A 14,066-nucleotide genomic window follows, 5' to 3' on the forward strand; every position below is an offset into this window, starting at 1 on the left:
GAGGATTTTTTAAGCAGGAATATATTATCCTATAACAATAATCTAGAACGCGTGATGAATAGATCAGGAGGCAGAAGGAGTGGCAATTTAGCTCCTAACAGCCAGCACGACAGCTGTGCACATTTTCTAGTCTTCCTCTTCTGCCTGCTAAACCTGGATATGTCTTTGGTGCCACTACTTTACTCTGAAGAAGCTCTAAGTCCCAGGAGGTACCTGTTTCCAGGACAAGAGCGAGGAAAGTGTCGGCACTAAATGGTAGCTCAGGCGTTAAACAGGTAAGGGTTCAAACCTCAATTATGTCAATGACTGGTGTGAACTCAGGCATGTCATCTCAGCTCACTTCAGTGTCCTCATGTGTTAAATGGAATAATGCTACATTTTATGGACTCTCAGATGCACATTTTTTTTTACATTTCACTCTCTTAAATTCAGCAAGTACCTTATGACCAATAGCATGTCCAGGTTTAGCTGGCAGTGCTGTCGGTGAGAGTAATGGCATGACTTACTCTCATAAATGAGTCTCTTCCATGGAATAAAAACAGTATATCTGCCTCCTAGACTTGTCACATTTAAGTGAGCTATTGGAGCAGCATGCTTAGCTCTGTGTCCGGCATGTAGTTGGAGCGGAATTCACAGTAGCTACCATAACATGGACAAGACTGATGGAACCCAGACTGTCCATGGAATTCACTAGACCTGGGTTCCTATCCCAAGTCTGCACTCACTGCCTTGAACGAGCTATTTCATACCTAGAAGACGTTCCCGCATCTATCAAAATGCCAATCCAGTAGGCTTTATTTAAGAATCAGGTCTACTGGAGGTAAATGTTAGCAGCATTTCTCAAGATTACAAACTCACGTGCCCTTTTACCAGCAGCCTACTTCCAGGAATGTTTGCCATAGACTTGCAGCCAAGTGTCCAAAATATCAAGATTCCATGAACAAGATATTCTTGTAACACTGAAATAGCAAAAGGGTTGTGCTAGACAGCTGGAGAAAGAAATAATGCATTACTATCCAATGGAATATTATGTCTCTATCTCCTTGCTATGCAAAGACCTTCGGTATGAATTGGCCAGGAAAACAAGGAGTAAAGGAGAGAGTGTTGAGCATGTTGCTATTTGTGGAGAGGAAAATATGCAGCTTCTTATCACATGTAAAGCACTTGTCACAGTACCAGTACATGGTGTGAGAGCTTGCACATACATGTCGACAGTGGCCAGGCCACGCAGAGAAACAAGGCTCTGACCCAGCGTCTGGAGCAACCAACTCAGGAATCCAAACTTTCAAATGCAGAACGTGCCCAGGAAGCCAGCTGCTGGCTCTAAGCGAGGCTCGGAGGACATCAGACTCCTGCTGGCAGGGAGTCAAATAACCCCTGTAATAATGAGCCCCAAACGGTCAAGACTTGATTAATAACTGACACCTTCCCTTACTTTTTCCTCCCTTCTAACTTAGAACCAGCAGAGAAAGTCACACCTATCACACAGAACAACTCACCTCTAGCTAACCCACCTCTTGCTTTTCCCTCCCCCCTACCCCCACAACCCCCCAACCCCTCACACCCCACCCCCCCACACACACCCCCACACTCCTGTCCTTCCCAAATTCCTCCAGCCAGGGCACAGGGCACGCCTGAAGTCTTCCCCTTTCCCACTACAGAGCCTTCTCACTCCTCTGCCAGCCTTTGCATCTCTGCCAAGATGCAGGTGATGGTGGCTGACTCCTTTGCTACGGCTCTGAATAAATAGCCTGTACTTACTCTCATTTGAGTGGTTAGTGCCCGATAGCTAATCATTATATTGTTGTTAGTACTGCCACAGGGGAACTCAGACATTTTTCTTATTTTCTTTAGACAGTGGATGGACCTCCAGCCGACAGATGTCTTCTGGTATCTGGGGGATGCCCTCAGTGGAAGCTTGTCACTGAGCAGTGTGCTGGGAGCTTGGCTCCAAGGAGCCTGCGTGTTTCTGCATCACATGCCAACCTTCTGCCCCGAGACTGTTCTAAACGTAAGACCAGTTCCCAGTGTGGGCTGGAGCAAGGGCCAGAAGGGAAGCACTGGCAACGACCCAGTGACTCAAATGTCCCAAATTGGGTGAACCAAGAATTAAATTTGGAATGTCATTTGAAACTATTCACTACTTCTGAGAACAATGTCCTCTTACTTCTCTGAGCCATGTGTGGTGTCAGGACTTGGCTGCTTCATTGAATTACCGAAAAATAAACTTTCAAAAAGCAATAATGATAAAGATGATATGATATTAATATCAGCCATCATTTATTGACCTGATGTCGAAACTCATTTCAACATCATTTCATCTCCCCAACAACAGTGAGGGAGAGACTGGGGAAACTGAGGCCTAAAAAGATTGAGTAACTAGCTCAAATAATCATAGTGGTGAAACCAGGATTTAAACCCTGGTCTGTTGCACCCTATCCCATGATCCCTAAACTACCTCCACAATCCCAAGTTTTACTAGCAACATCTAGGCCTATTGTTCCTGGGATCCAGAAGTAAATGTCTAGCTGTGTATCCATTCAGTTACCATCTGATGAACACAGTGTTTCTTAGATCCAGAAAGGTAAAGTGAGATTCTCTTCCTTAGCTCGTCAAGATAAGGAAGTTGTCCCAGCTGAGTCTGGAAGTCTGTGATCCTCTCCCCTACACTTTTCCTCCAACATTCTCATCCCCATCTTTACATGTTGATTGGCTTTTTCTTTGGGGTGCAGGCCTTGCACAGATTTCCCATCACCACTCTATCTGGAAATCCAGGGGTATACCAGGAATTGCTTCAACACAAACATTTCATCAGGTAAGAGAGGACCTTCCCAGAGAGAGTCCATGTCTACTCAGGGTATGACAAACAAGACTAGGAACCTTCACTTTATTAAAGTAGACCCAATTCTACCCTTCACTCATTCACCTTTCTTGTTGCCATTTTTAACAATAAATCCATTTAAGAGTACAGGGATTTTCTTCCCTTATGACTTTGAAAGTCCATATCTTCTGGCTCCTCAATATAAAATTTGATTGTAATCAAAAGATTGGGTGTGGCTAACTAATTTGTATGTCTACCTTCAACAAGATAAATTTTATAGACAAATATATTGAATGTAAAATATAGGTCAGCATTAAAGCAAAGGCCAACTCTTCTAGTGAATAGAGATACTTCTAGACCTTTAAAAAATAAATTTATGTCTCTATCTACCTCCATAGAAATATATTCTAATACTGGTGAGAGATTAAATAGGGAGTATCACACTGTATTTTTCACTCCACATTGTACCTTAGACCTTCCTTCAGACGGCTGGCCACTTTCTAACAGTCAATCATTTCTATCAGTTAAATGATCCATTCACTTTTAACACTAATGCTTCTACTCCAGAAAAACAAATGAGAGTCTTCATGGAGACTGATCCAAGTGGAAGGTCTGAAATAGATTTATTTAATAAACTAGAAATAAAAACATCAAGACCACTTCATGAGTACCTCCTACGTATTTGGCAATATCTGTATCATTTTCCCAAGAGTCTTCCTTACAACAGACCTGTTATTGGTAGAAATGTTCACCAAGCCTAAGAATAACTTGTGATGACCCTCCAGCTACAGATCCAAGAGCCTGAAGCATTGTGTGTCTGCAGGAGGACCCATAAGCCCTGGGATGATAGCAAACTGGAAATGCATCACTAAGTTGAACATCTACGAAGGCTATGCGAAGACTGAAACTGTAGGTTGATACTGGACGGTCAGTCAGTTAATACTGTCATTTAACCACACTTGTCCATTTACTATGTAAACACTTTGTCAAAGCACCAGGTGCACGTGCAGATAGCTGGATCTTAAATACATGAGGAGAAAAATGGCTTAAACTAGAGAGACTCTTCTTTGATCATAAGACAAAGGATTATGGGCAAATGAAATATTCTCTCACACTGCTGAGAAAGGAACATGTTAAAAGACACCCAACAGCAAGTGCTAGAGAGGATGTGGAGAAAGCGAAACTGTGATGTTCTATTGTTTGCTATGTGTTTGCACCGGGTCCACCTGCTGTGATGAGTTGATAGTCTTACATATCTTTAGTCTTTGGATTTCCTCATTATCTCTTTTTTCTCTTTGTAATTTGTTACTTGAAAAAGGTAACAAATTGCTGAGATGTTGGTCCTTTCAAATATTTCCCAGTCTGGGTTTTGCTAGTTGCACCCTTAAGGCGTTTAACATGTTGGGGTTCCTCTGTATTTCCTTACAATTGGTAGATAGATCTGGAGGTGTAATCATATCCCTGCTTTATTTTTTCTTTTCCTATACTATTTCTTAGGTCATATAATATTCTTCCATCAGGAGGCATATAAGGTGTGGTTATCTCTTTTTTTTTTTTCCTGGCGACATCAGATATTGGTGATTAATGGCTAGGTCAATTTATTCACTCCCTTTTTAAAGGCAAAAACTTTTCTGTATTTCTTTAATGCAGGGGCTGCTCTGTGCCACTTCCAAACAAATGAAATTAAAGCCAGGTTCTCTGGGGAAGCCACTGCCACCTTATATTGTACAGGTAAGAAATCATAGGTAATGAGTATGACAGTTATTGTTAATTGAGCTCTTACTAAGTGCCAAACAAGGTCCTTACCACTTAGCAATGTTATTTCATTTGCTCATGGCCACAATCCTAACACAAGAGTATCATTACTATCCCCAATTAATGGATGACAAAATTGAGGCTTAACAGGTTAGAGTAACTTTACCAAGATTACCCAGCGAATAAGTAGCAACTTCCACTTTCAATCATGACTTCACTGGTGTAAGGACAACCAACATTTGAAGGAGAATTAACAGCAATTCTTCACAAATTCTTCCCAAAAATATGAGGGGGAGTTTTGATGGCTGGTCTCAAAGTGAGAATATCAAATGAGGCCAGGACAATCCAACTGCCGATATCAAAGAGCTCACAAGAAAAGAAAACTACACAGTAATCTACCTCAAAATACTAGCAAACATAACTAGTAGCATATAAATGGTTTATATACCACATGGAAGTGGGATTATTCTAGACATACAAGCTTGGCTCAACATATGGATATCAATCAATATAACATAGCATACTAATAGAATCAAAGAACAGAAATCCATGATCATCTCTATAATGAAGAGAAAAGCATTTGATAAATTACAACAACTATCAATGATGGTGAGGATGTTGAGAAAACAGAAGCACTCTTACACTGTTGGTGGGAATGCAGACTGATCTCTTGTGTGACCCAATAATGCCATTCCTAGGTATCTACCCAAAGAACACAAAAACACTAATTCAAAGCAAATACTGCTCTCCCATGCTCATAGCAGCACTAATTAAATAGCCAAAATGTGGAGACAACCTAAATGCCCAAAAGCAGATGAGCGGATCAAGAAGAGGTGGTATATCTATCCAATGGAATACTACTCAGCAATCAAAAAAGATAAATTGATGCCTCTCTTGGCAACACAGATGGAGCTGGAAGAGATTATGATAAGCTAAATAAATCAGAAGGAGAAAAATATCAGATGGCATCACTTATTGGTAGAATACAGAGAAACTAAACAAAGGAAAAGATAAAACCAAACTTAAAAACTAACTCTGAAAAATTGGTTCTAGAACGGAGGAATCCAGAGAAAGAAGGGAGCCATGAGAATAAAGTTGGGAGGGAGCAGGGTGGATTGAGGTGGTGGATCCCCAGGTGCTTTTGGTGATGGGTGAGCCATAGCAATAATACTTGAAGTGTGTGCAGAAGGGGGCGGAAGGAGGGAAACACAAATAATGATATAAACCAATATTATAACCTTAGTGCCAAAAAAAGTGTTAAAAAAAGGAATAAAGGGGAAGTTTCTCAACAGGATAAATAGCATCTACAAAAACCCACAGCTAACATCACACTTCACAGTGAAAGACTGAAATTTTCCAAGATCAGGATTTACAAGGGAGTTTGCTCTTACCACTTTTATTCAGCACAGAGGTTTTATCCAGGGCAATTAGACTAGAAAACAAAATAGAGAGCATACAAATTGGTAAAGAGGAATGGAAACTATCTCAATTCAAAATGATTAACAATTTGCAAATAGGGCATTTTAAGGAATACACACACACGTAATAAATGATATCAGCAAATTTTCAGGATACAAAACCAAATGCAAAAATCAATTATACTTCCATATGCTAGCAATGAACAATCCAAAAATGAAATTAAGGAAACAATTCCATTTACCATAAAATCAACTTCTCAAATCTCATTTGAAAATTGATTCGCCAGATAATTCATTTTGTCTGCTAGACTTGGACACCTGTTTTTCCCCCATAAAGCAAGTTTGTCTTGGAGGCATGAAGTCTTTCTTACTGCCCCAGAGACTTTCTGACTCTTAGAGCTGGCTGTTCCTATAGAAAAAATCTAGAGTATTCAGCAAGGACAATTCAGAATAAGAATGAATATTTCTTTCCAAGGTGACAACTTGGAAGGGTATAACCCTTAAAATTGGGTGTGTATTTAACATTTATTCCAAAATGGTATCAGAAGTCTGGAGATACTTGCTACGAGGTGAAAAATCACTGAGTAGAGGTCAGGATGTAACTTTTGCCACTTCACTCCATGATCACACCTGCTCTTTCCCTGCAATTCCTGCTTCCCAATAGTCTGTACTAGTTGGATATTTCATCTTATCCTCAGAATAAAATTCAGAGTGTTCATTTTCTAGATGAGGAAATTGAGCTTTAGAGAACTGAAGGATCCAGGTTGTCAATGTCAGCGGTGGAGAGTAGACAGTCAAACCCCGCTCTTTCCCACTCTGTCCCTCTGATGCAGTAGCCACTGCCTCTCAGTTTGCTGTCTCTACACCAACCAACCAACCGAGCAATTTCCTAGATCCCTGTGGGGACAGTGAGGTGATAGCCTTGGCTTTAGATCTCCTGGTGTTTTAGGAACAGAACAAATGTTGTGCAAGGAAAAATCCCTTCATGGTTTCTGAATTTCAGATTGTGGATGAAAACTCAAATACCTTGCCTGCAGGAGAAGAAGGGAATATTGCCTTTCGTGTTCAGTGGAAGCAACCCAGCTCACTGTACTATCCACACATGGTAAGGAAGACTTTCCTTTCTCTAAACACTCCCACTGTCATTACAATAATGGTGTCGTCAATCTAGACCATTGCATGATTTGCCAGATACTTTTGTGTCAACATTAATTTTGCAAATTGTCAAATCTACAAAATTTTTTTAAAGATTTATTTATTTATTGGGCCTCCCCTGGTGGTACAGCAGTTGAGCGCTAGGCTGCGAGGCTGCCCGCAGCCTCTGCAGCACTGGTTCGTTCCCCGGCCACCGATGAGGGTCCCACCAAAAAAAAAAAAAAAAAAAGATTTATTTATTTATACAAGCACTGGGTACAGTCAGAAGAGCGGGAGGGTGAGAGGATTCACCAGAGCCAGAGCGGGGAGCAGAGCAGGCAGACTGACAAAATACACTGCTGAGGGGACCAGCGGGCACAGCAGGAGAGGTCTGCGTGCCATGTGGGACCCACACCGGCAGCCGGGGATCGAACCAGGGCTGCAGAGCCTGCGGGCAGCTTTGCAGCCCAGCACTCAACCGCCGCGCCACCAGGGGAGGCCCTACAAAAATTTTTTTAAAAATAGCACAATGAACACCTGCATGCTTCTCAGCTGTACACACATTGTGAGTATCTTGCCTCATTTGCATTTATATGATTTTGAAGAGTTATTTGGGAGACAGTGCAAATACAACACTTTGTCCTGAATTGCCATTACCTGAGAAATTAAAGACAGTTCCTTCATTTTATCTAATATTTTTTGTATATTTCTATTTTTTCCCATTGTCATCAAAATGTATTTCTTAGTTTTTGTAATCCAAAATGTGATCAAGGATCATTTATTTGGTTTTCGTGTGTCCAGTTCTTTTGACTTAAAACAAAGCTGACCTTTTTTTGCTTTTGATAACATAAACATTCTTGAAAAGTAGAGACCTGTTTTCTTGTTAAATGTCCCTAATTCTAGATTTATCTATTGTGTCCTCATAATGAGACTTGGAATATCCATTTCTAGCAAGGCTATTACTTAGGTGATGTTGCATATTTCTTATTTCTTCTAATTGGGGAAACTTTGTGTTATCCCACTTTGGAAACTGATAGTTTTGATCCTTTGAGTTAAGGTTTTCACTACCAATTCTCTCCATTGTCAAGATGTATTCCCCCTCCTTTATGATTATTAAGTAATCTGTGGAGTAACCATGTGAAATTCCATGACTATCTTATTCTCCAATCAACTGTCATCCAGTAATTTTCTGATTCTTTCCTGGATCAATTATTAACATACAGGATGCAAAATGGTGATTTTAAACTGCCATTCCTCATGCATTAATTAGGTGACATTTTTCTACAAAGAAGAACTTTTCTTTTTTTTCCTTCTAATGGAGAATTTTCTTTTAATTATTCTTAAACATAAATATATAATGTAGTCAGCCTTTATGGCAATAAAACTGATCTATGTTCAATATAGAAGATGTTGAAAAATACAGAAAAAGGCAAAGAAGAAAATTCTTTTCACTCATAATCTGCAATTATTGCCCACTGCTAATATTTGGGTATATCTCCTTCTATTATTTTTTGTTTATATATACTGTTTTATGAAATTGTGTTTTCACTTCTACCTGATATTGTGAAACTTGCTTTTTTACTTCTCATGATTTTCACAGATCAACTAATCTTATATGACAAAAGTTTTATTAATTTCACAATATCCCACCAAATGCATGATTTATTTGACATATCCACTCTTGGTGGAAATTTAATTAGCCCTGAGACTTTATCTTATAGATATTCCTTCAATGAACCTCCTTTCTCAACTCTTTTGGGCTACTTTGTAGTGTTTTCCATTTTCTGGGGTCTTTCCCAGGAACATAGGAGGTATACATGTGATGGAAGTATGCACCTCAAGACATGCCGATTTGATATGTAGATTATTTATAGCTAAGGTCAATGAACCCCTGCAGGCTCATGAGAAACTTTCATGTCTCTCCTAACTAACGAAATGAATGAAAATTTGGTATAATACCAAATTATATATAAATATAAAACCTATAAGAAAATTTTCAAATTTTGTTTTGTTTTACCAGATACAGACTTTCTTTCAGAGAAACCTATCTGGATGGCAGGACAAACATTCAATTACAGAGCATCTGGTCATGTGAAACCCTCTTCTCTTCCTGAGATTCCTCCTCTCACCTTGAAACCCAGCTCTTGTCCCATTCCTTAGATCAGGATATATAGCCCTGTATATAGCTTTAGAATCCACTTATGTGTGAATTCTCCATACATATGTAATCAAATTTGTCCTTTTATCCTGCTAAATTGTCTGATGTGGATTGCTTGACCAGCTCAAGAAGAACCCAGAGGGGTGAGGGAAATTTCCTTTCTTCCCTAACATTATTAAACTTCTGCTTGTTTTTCTCCTGTTAATCTGTCTTTTATTACAGAGCATGTCTGAGTTGAGAATTTAGAGAGGAAGTAAGAAAAGTATGTTTCCTTGTCCACAATGTGCTATTAAGACTTGACAAAGTGGACTTGGTCAGCTCTACACTGGAGGGAGGAGTTGGAAGGTGTAAGGGAGCAAAGTTTGCCTCTCTGAAATAATGTCTCTTTGCCATAAGGATTATTTTAGGCTGGTGGTTTTAGGAAATAGAAAACATATTATAGAAGGAATTGGGAGGCTGCTGCCCTGAAGGGAGCTGGAGTTTTTGGAGAGGACCTGTCTACTCTGTGTGTGGAGTTCCAGGCATTACAGAATTGACTCCTGGTCTCTGAGGACATGCTGGCTTGTGCACATGTTCCCTATTAACTAGAAAACTTGTTTTCAGCAGTAATTTATTAATCTGTATAAGTATAAACACAATTGCGTGCTATTTTCTTGTTCCTTTTTTCATATATTCAATAAAATCTTGGGCTGGGCAAGTGAAAGGCAGAGCTACTCTCGACGGCTCTCTCCCCAGCCTCCCCTGCTGCAAATTCATTTAGACTCTGAGTCTTCATTAATGGCAGAGAACTTCATGGGCTGTCCTGACCGTGGCAAGAAGGGGCTCTGAAACCTGGATAGAGGTTTCAGTTTTGCAAGAGACATACATGGAAATGTTTCTTACAAAAGTAAAACCTCTACCCAGATATTTAGGAAAGAAATAAAAGGTGATTTATAATCCTTTATGAAAAAGAGTTTGGAGTAGAGGCAGGGATTCTCAGAATGGGGAGCTGAGCGGCCTGCCTGACATCAACATGAGTTTATCAGCCTTTAATTGGGACAAATCAGATGTACGTAAAGGCTATCCAAGAATAAATGTTCGAGGATCTTGTTCTGGCCAAGCCCCTTAACTCTACAGAAGGCAGAAGATGAGGCCCAGAGACGGAAGGTTAGGACCTCTGGGCATCTCTTAGTTTACTCCTGCTCAGGAATCCCTGTCTTGGGATGTGCTAGCTGTGAACCCACTAACTAACTGGGAAACAGGAAGCAATGCCTCCTAGGAACCTCCTTTTAAAGAGATGACTCTCACAGTGGCCTTGGGGTGTCTGCCCAAGAAGCACCCCCCTCTGTTCAGGGCCCGCTATGTTTGTGCTGGGTGACCCCACTCAGCCGGACTTGGAACATGGGCCAGGGAAGCTCTGGCTGGGGTGAGTGGGAACCAGACTCCCGGGGGGGGGGGGGAATCTCTGGATGTGCCTGCCAGGGCTTTCTGTGTCCCTGGATGAGGACCAAGGGGAAGCTGCAATGTCTTTATCCAATCAAGAGCTGATGCGCCAACAGGGAGAGCTGGTGTGAGAGGGAGGGCGAAGTGAAGGGGGCATGCAGGACAAGCAGTGAGGGCTGTGTGGTTTCAGGAAGAGAGAGGCGCAAAGGTGGTTCCTCTTTCTGCAGCCACACCTCCTCTGAGCAGGGAAGCACCTTGCAGAGTCCTCCCCTGATGATAAACAGGCTCCCCCTCCCAAGCCCTGACCCCAAGCCTGTCATTTTCCCAGCAACCTGGAGGGGCCTCATATGTGCAGGTGAGAAGAAACATTTTCTGTTTGTGGCATCTTTGTGAAGAACTTTGTAGAGTTCCAAAGGGGCGTCCGCTCTCCCAAGCTCTATGGCTACATCCCCATGGGTGATTTCCATGGGCACTCCCATCTTCACCTTCCAGAGCAAGCCCTGCTGCGTACAGCTAGGGGAGTGTCCCTGCACCCACAGCCAGCAGTGCCCCCGCACCCAGGGCCCTGGGCAGGGAGTGCGGCTGTGGGCACAGTGAAGCATGTCTGTGGTATAGTAGGGCCCGGGGAGCAATGAAGACCTGTCTTCCCTGAAGCAGGGACTGTGAAAATGACCCCCTATAAGTTCCCATTGGAATCCTTGTGACCATGACAGAAATGCGTCAGAGGAATCAGGGTGAAAGCAAATCAGTCCGTGAGATGTGTCAGGCGTGAGGATGAGGCACTGGAGAAGGTGTCATCCCCTCCCTGCCCTCCAGCAACCTCACACCTCTGCCCTGGAGTTACAACACATGCCAGCTTCTGGTGAAGATGGAGCCAGAGACACCTGGCAAGTTTATTTTCAAGGTCTTGCTAATGAATGAGGAAGTCAGCCCAAGAGAGGCAGCAGGGTCCCAACACGGGGGCAAAAAGGGAAGACACGCAGAGAGTTAAGCCAGGGAAGCTCACCGCTTTCCCCAAGCCTCGCCCAGCCTGGGGTCTGTGGACGCTAACACTGTCTACGTGATCTGAGGGAACCGGAAGAGCCAGAGGGTGATGGAAGCCAGGGCCAGAGGGAAGTGAAGGCTGCTACCCAGTGAGTTCTCAGAACAGCCCTGCTAGGAGGACAGGCAGGAGGAGCATGGGCCAGACCACCAGGAATCCTGAAATGCAAGAGAGATGCGTGTTAGGTGTCAGGCTCTGGAACTCAGCAGCGGAAGAGAACCAGCCCCCTGGCTTCTGGTGCACAAGGGCAACAAAGGCAGAAGACCAGCATAGGACTGGCAGGGAATAATGGAGCTGTCAGAAGCTACCAGAAGATAGGACCTGGGCCTCCCTGACGCAGGGGTTAAAGATAGTGCTATCAAGCTATCACCAGCCACTGAAGCACGAGTTTGATCCCTGGCTTGCCAGAGAGCAACCCACATGGCGCAGCAGACCTTCCTGTCTCGCCTGCTGCTCCCCTCAGCAGTGTATTTCAGTAGATCCAACTGTTCTGCTCCCCACTCTCTCTGGTGAATCCTCTCACCCACTATACCTCTGGCCTACACCCCAGTTCTTGTATGCATAAATAAATAGATCTTTAAAAGAAAAAAAAAGAAGATAGGACCCAAATTCCTAATGACCTGAGGCTCAGAACTGTACCCCAGGGAGTTAGCGGGCAATAAACTATTGTCTAAATGTAGGGAGATGCAGGGAGTGTTTGTCATAGACGCCAGCATTACTTCTTCTGACTAATACTGAAGAGGCAGAAAGACAAAGTTATGGAGCACTGCCTGCCTCTGTGGCCTGATGACAGCCCAGAATCTCAGCTCTACGACTAGCTGTGCAGGCCCAACTGAGCCTCTCTCTGCCTCTGTTCCCCTGAATACAAACAGACATATTACTAGCAGCTATTATCTGGGGGGATTTTTGTAAGACTTAAGTGAGTCAATTCCTGTCAAGTATTTGGAACAATGCCTGGCATTTGGTAAACATCACACAAGTGCTGATTTTGAAAATGAGAGTCTGGGAGGTTTTTGCACATTTCTTTACATTCAGTGTTCATGCATCCTGGGAGATCATGGCCTTGCTTTGGGGAGGGGAGGCACTAGGAGAAGCTTTGCACCCCCTCTCACCATATGCCAGATTACAATCTCTCCCCATGCCCTAAATTTCAAAGTAACTTGTTTTCCTAGAGGGAAGGGGGTGAATGTTGGTGTTCAATTAAATCCAAAACAGCAAAAATGGTTGTGGGAGATACACACAAGGAAAACCCTACTTGCCTTCTTGTGGTGGCTGCTTTATCAGAGTGAATCTCTCTTCTTCCAGATGCCTCTAGAATCTGTTATTCATCCCAGATATTAGTCAATTTGCAAACCCTACTGAAAAGCCAGGCTGTTCAGACACTGAGCTCACCTAAAGCACCGGGACTGAATGGGACTAAGATCTCTGCTCTCAAGCTGCGTTAAGTCTGACCTGTAACTACCCCCTCCCATAAGTGCTACTTTTTCGAGCATTGTCAGAATATTAGCACTGAGCATGGGAGAGACGCATGCCTCTTTTGCAAGGCTGACGAGGAGGCTCCCATCTGCAAAAAGGAATGAAAGCGGGTGTCCAACACCTGCTTCTTTCCCCAAAGGCGGAGAAAACCTATAGACAGGTCAAATTATGGATTTAGGGTCAAATTGAACCCAATTCTCAATCCACTTCTCCTTGCCTTTTTACCGGAGGCGTCCCTCCATTTAAACTTGGAGCTCTAACTGTGAGTGATCAACAGTTTCCTCGCATAGGGTCTACTGGATTTAATCACTCCCTTACCAGTGTGACCGATGCTAACTTAATCTGTCTCCCACTAAACAGACAGGTGAGGGGTACCGGATTTTGTAGGATCCTACCGGCGTCCCCTATCCAGTCCCTGTGCAAAGGGCACCTATTTCAAGCTTCTAGCGAGCATAAGCCATTTTCCTCATCTGATGAAAGAGACCCTGAAAACACCTGAACAGTAGAGACTTAACACAAGCCACAGACTGAGTCCTGCAACCTAACTTTTAATGATGTCCATTTGCCAGACAACAAAACTGATTCCTTTTTCTTAAGCCATAGCCCTTGAAGCGGCAGTAGCCCAGAGCCTGATATTTGCTTATTTGAAACTCCCTTTTGAAAAACTGCCATGAGACAAATTTTATAATATCAAAGGTATAATTAATTAGCTGGACCTAGAATTTGAGGCAAAACTGTACATACATTCCTGTCATACTATGAAACTCAGCCTCTCCTGCCTGTGCCAACCAGCAGGATTAAAACAGACACCAGGGAAAAGGCTCCCAGGGGTGCCCCAAG

At 42.7% G+C, this 14,066-nt stretch overlaps 2 protein-coding genes across 2 annotated transcripts in view; one reads left to right on the top strand and one right to left on the bottom strand.

Annotated features, from left to right (window-relative positions):
* LOC119242359 (acyl-coenzyme A synthetase ACSM6, mitochondrial-like) overlaps positions 1–14,066 on the bottom strand; it is a 272,902-nt gene that overhangs the window by 80,515 nt on the left and 178,321 nt on the right. The gene's annotated exons all lie outside the window — the stretch shown is intronic.
* The window catches only part of LOC119241867 (acyl-coenzyme A synthetase ACSM1, mitochondrial-like), a 52,679-nt gene that overhangs the window by 9,563 nt on the left and 29,050 nt on the right, over positions 1–14,066 (top strand). Inside the window, 5 exon segments of the mRNA XM_054692913.1 lie at positions 1,855–2,011; positions 2,733–2,815; positions 3,607–3,730; positions 4,472–4,552; positions 6,998–7,099. Coding sequence (XP_054548888.1) covers positions 1,855–2,011; positions 2,733–2,815; positions 3,607–3,730; positions 4,472–4,552; positions 6,998–7,099 — 547 coding nt within the window.

This window comes from Talpa occidentalis, unplaced genomic scaffold (genome assembly GCF_014898055.3).
Source record: "Talpa occidentalis isolate TD23 unplaced genomic scaffold, MPIMG_talOcc4v2.1 talOcc4.12, whole genome shotgun sequence".
Classification (NCBI taxonomy): Eukaryota; Metazoa; Chordata; class Mammalia; order Eulipotyphla; family Talpidae; genus Talpa; species Talpa occidentalis.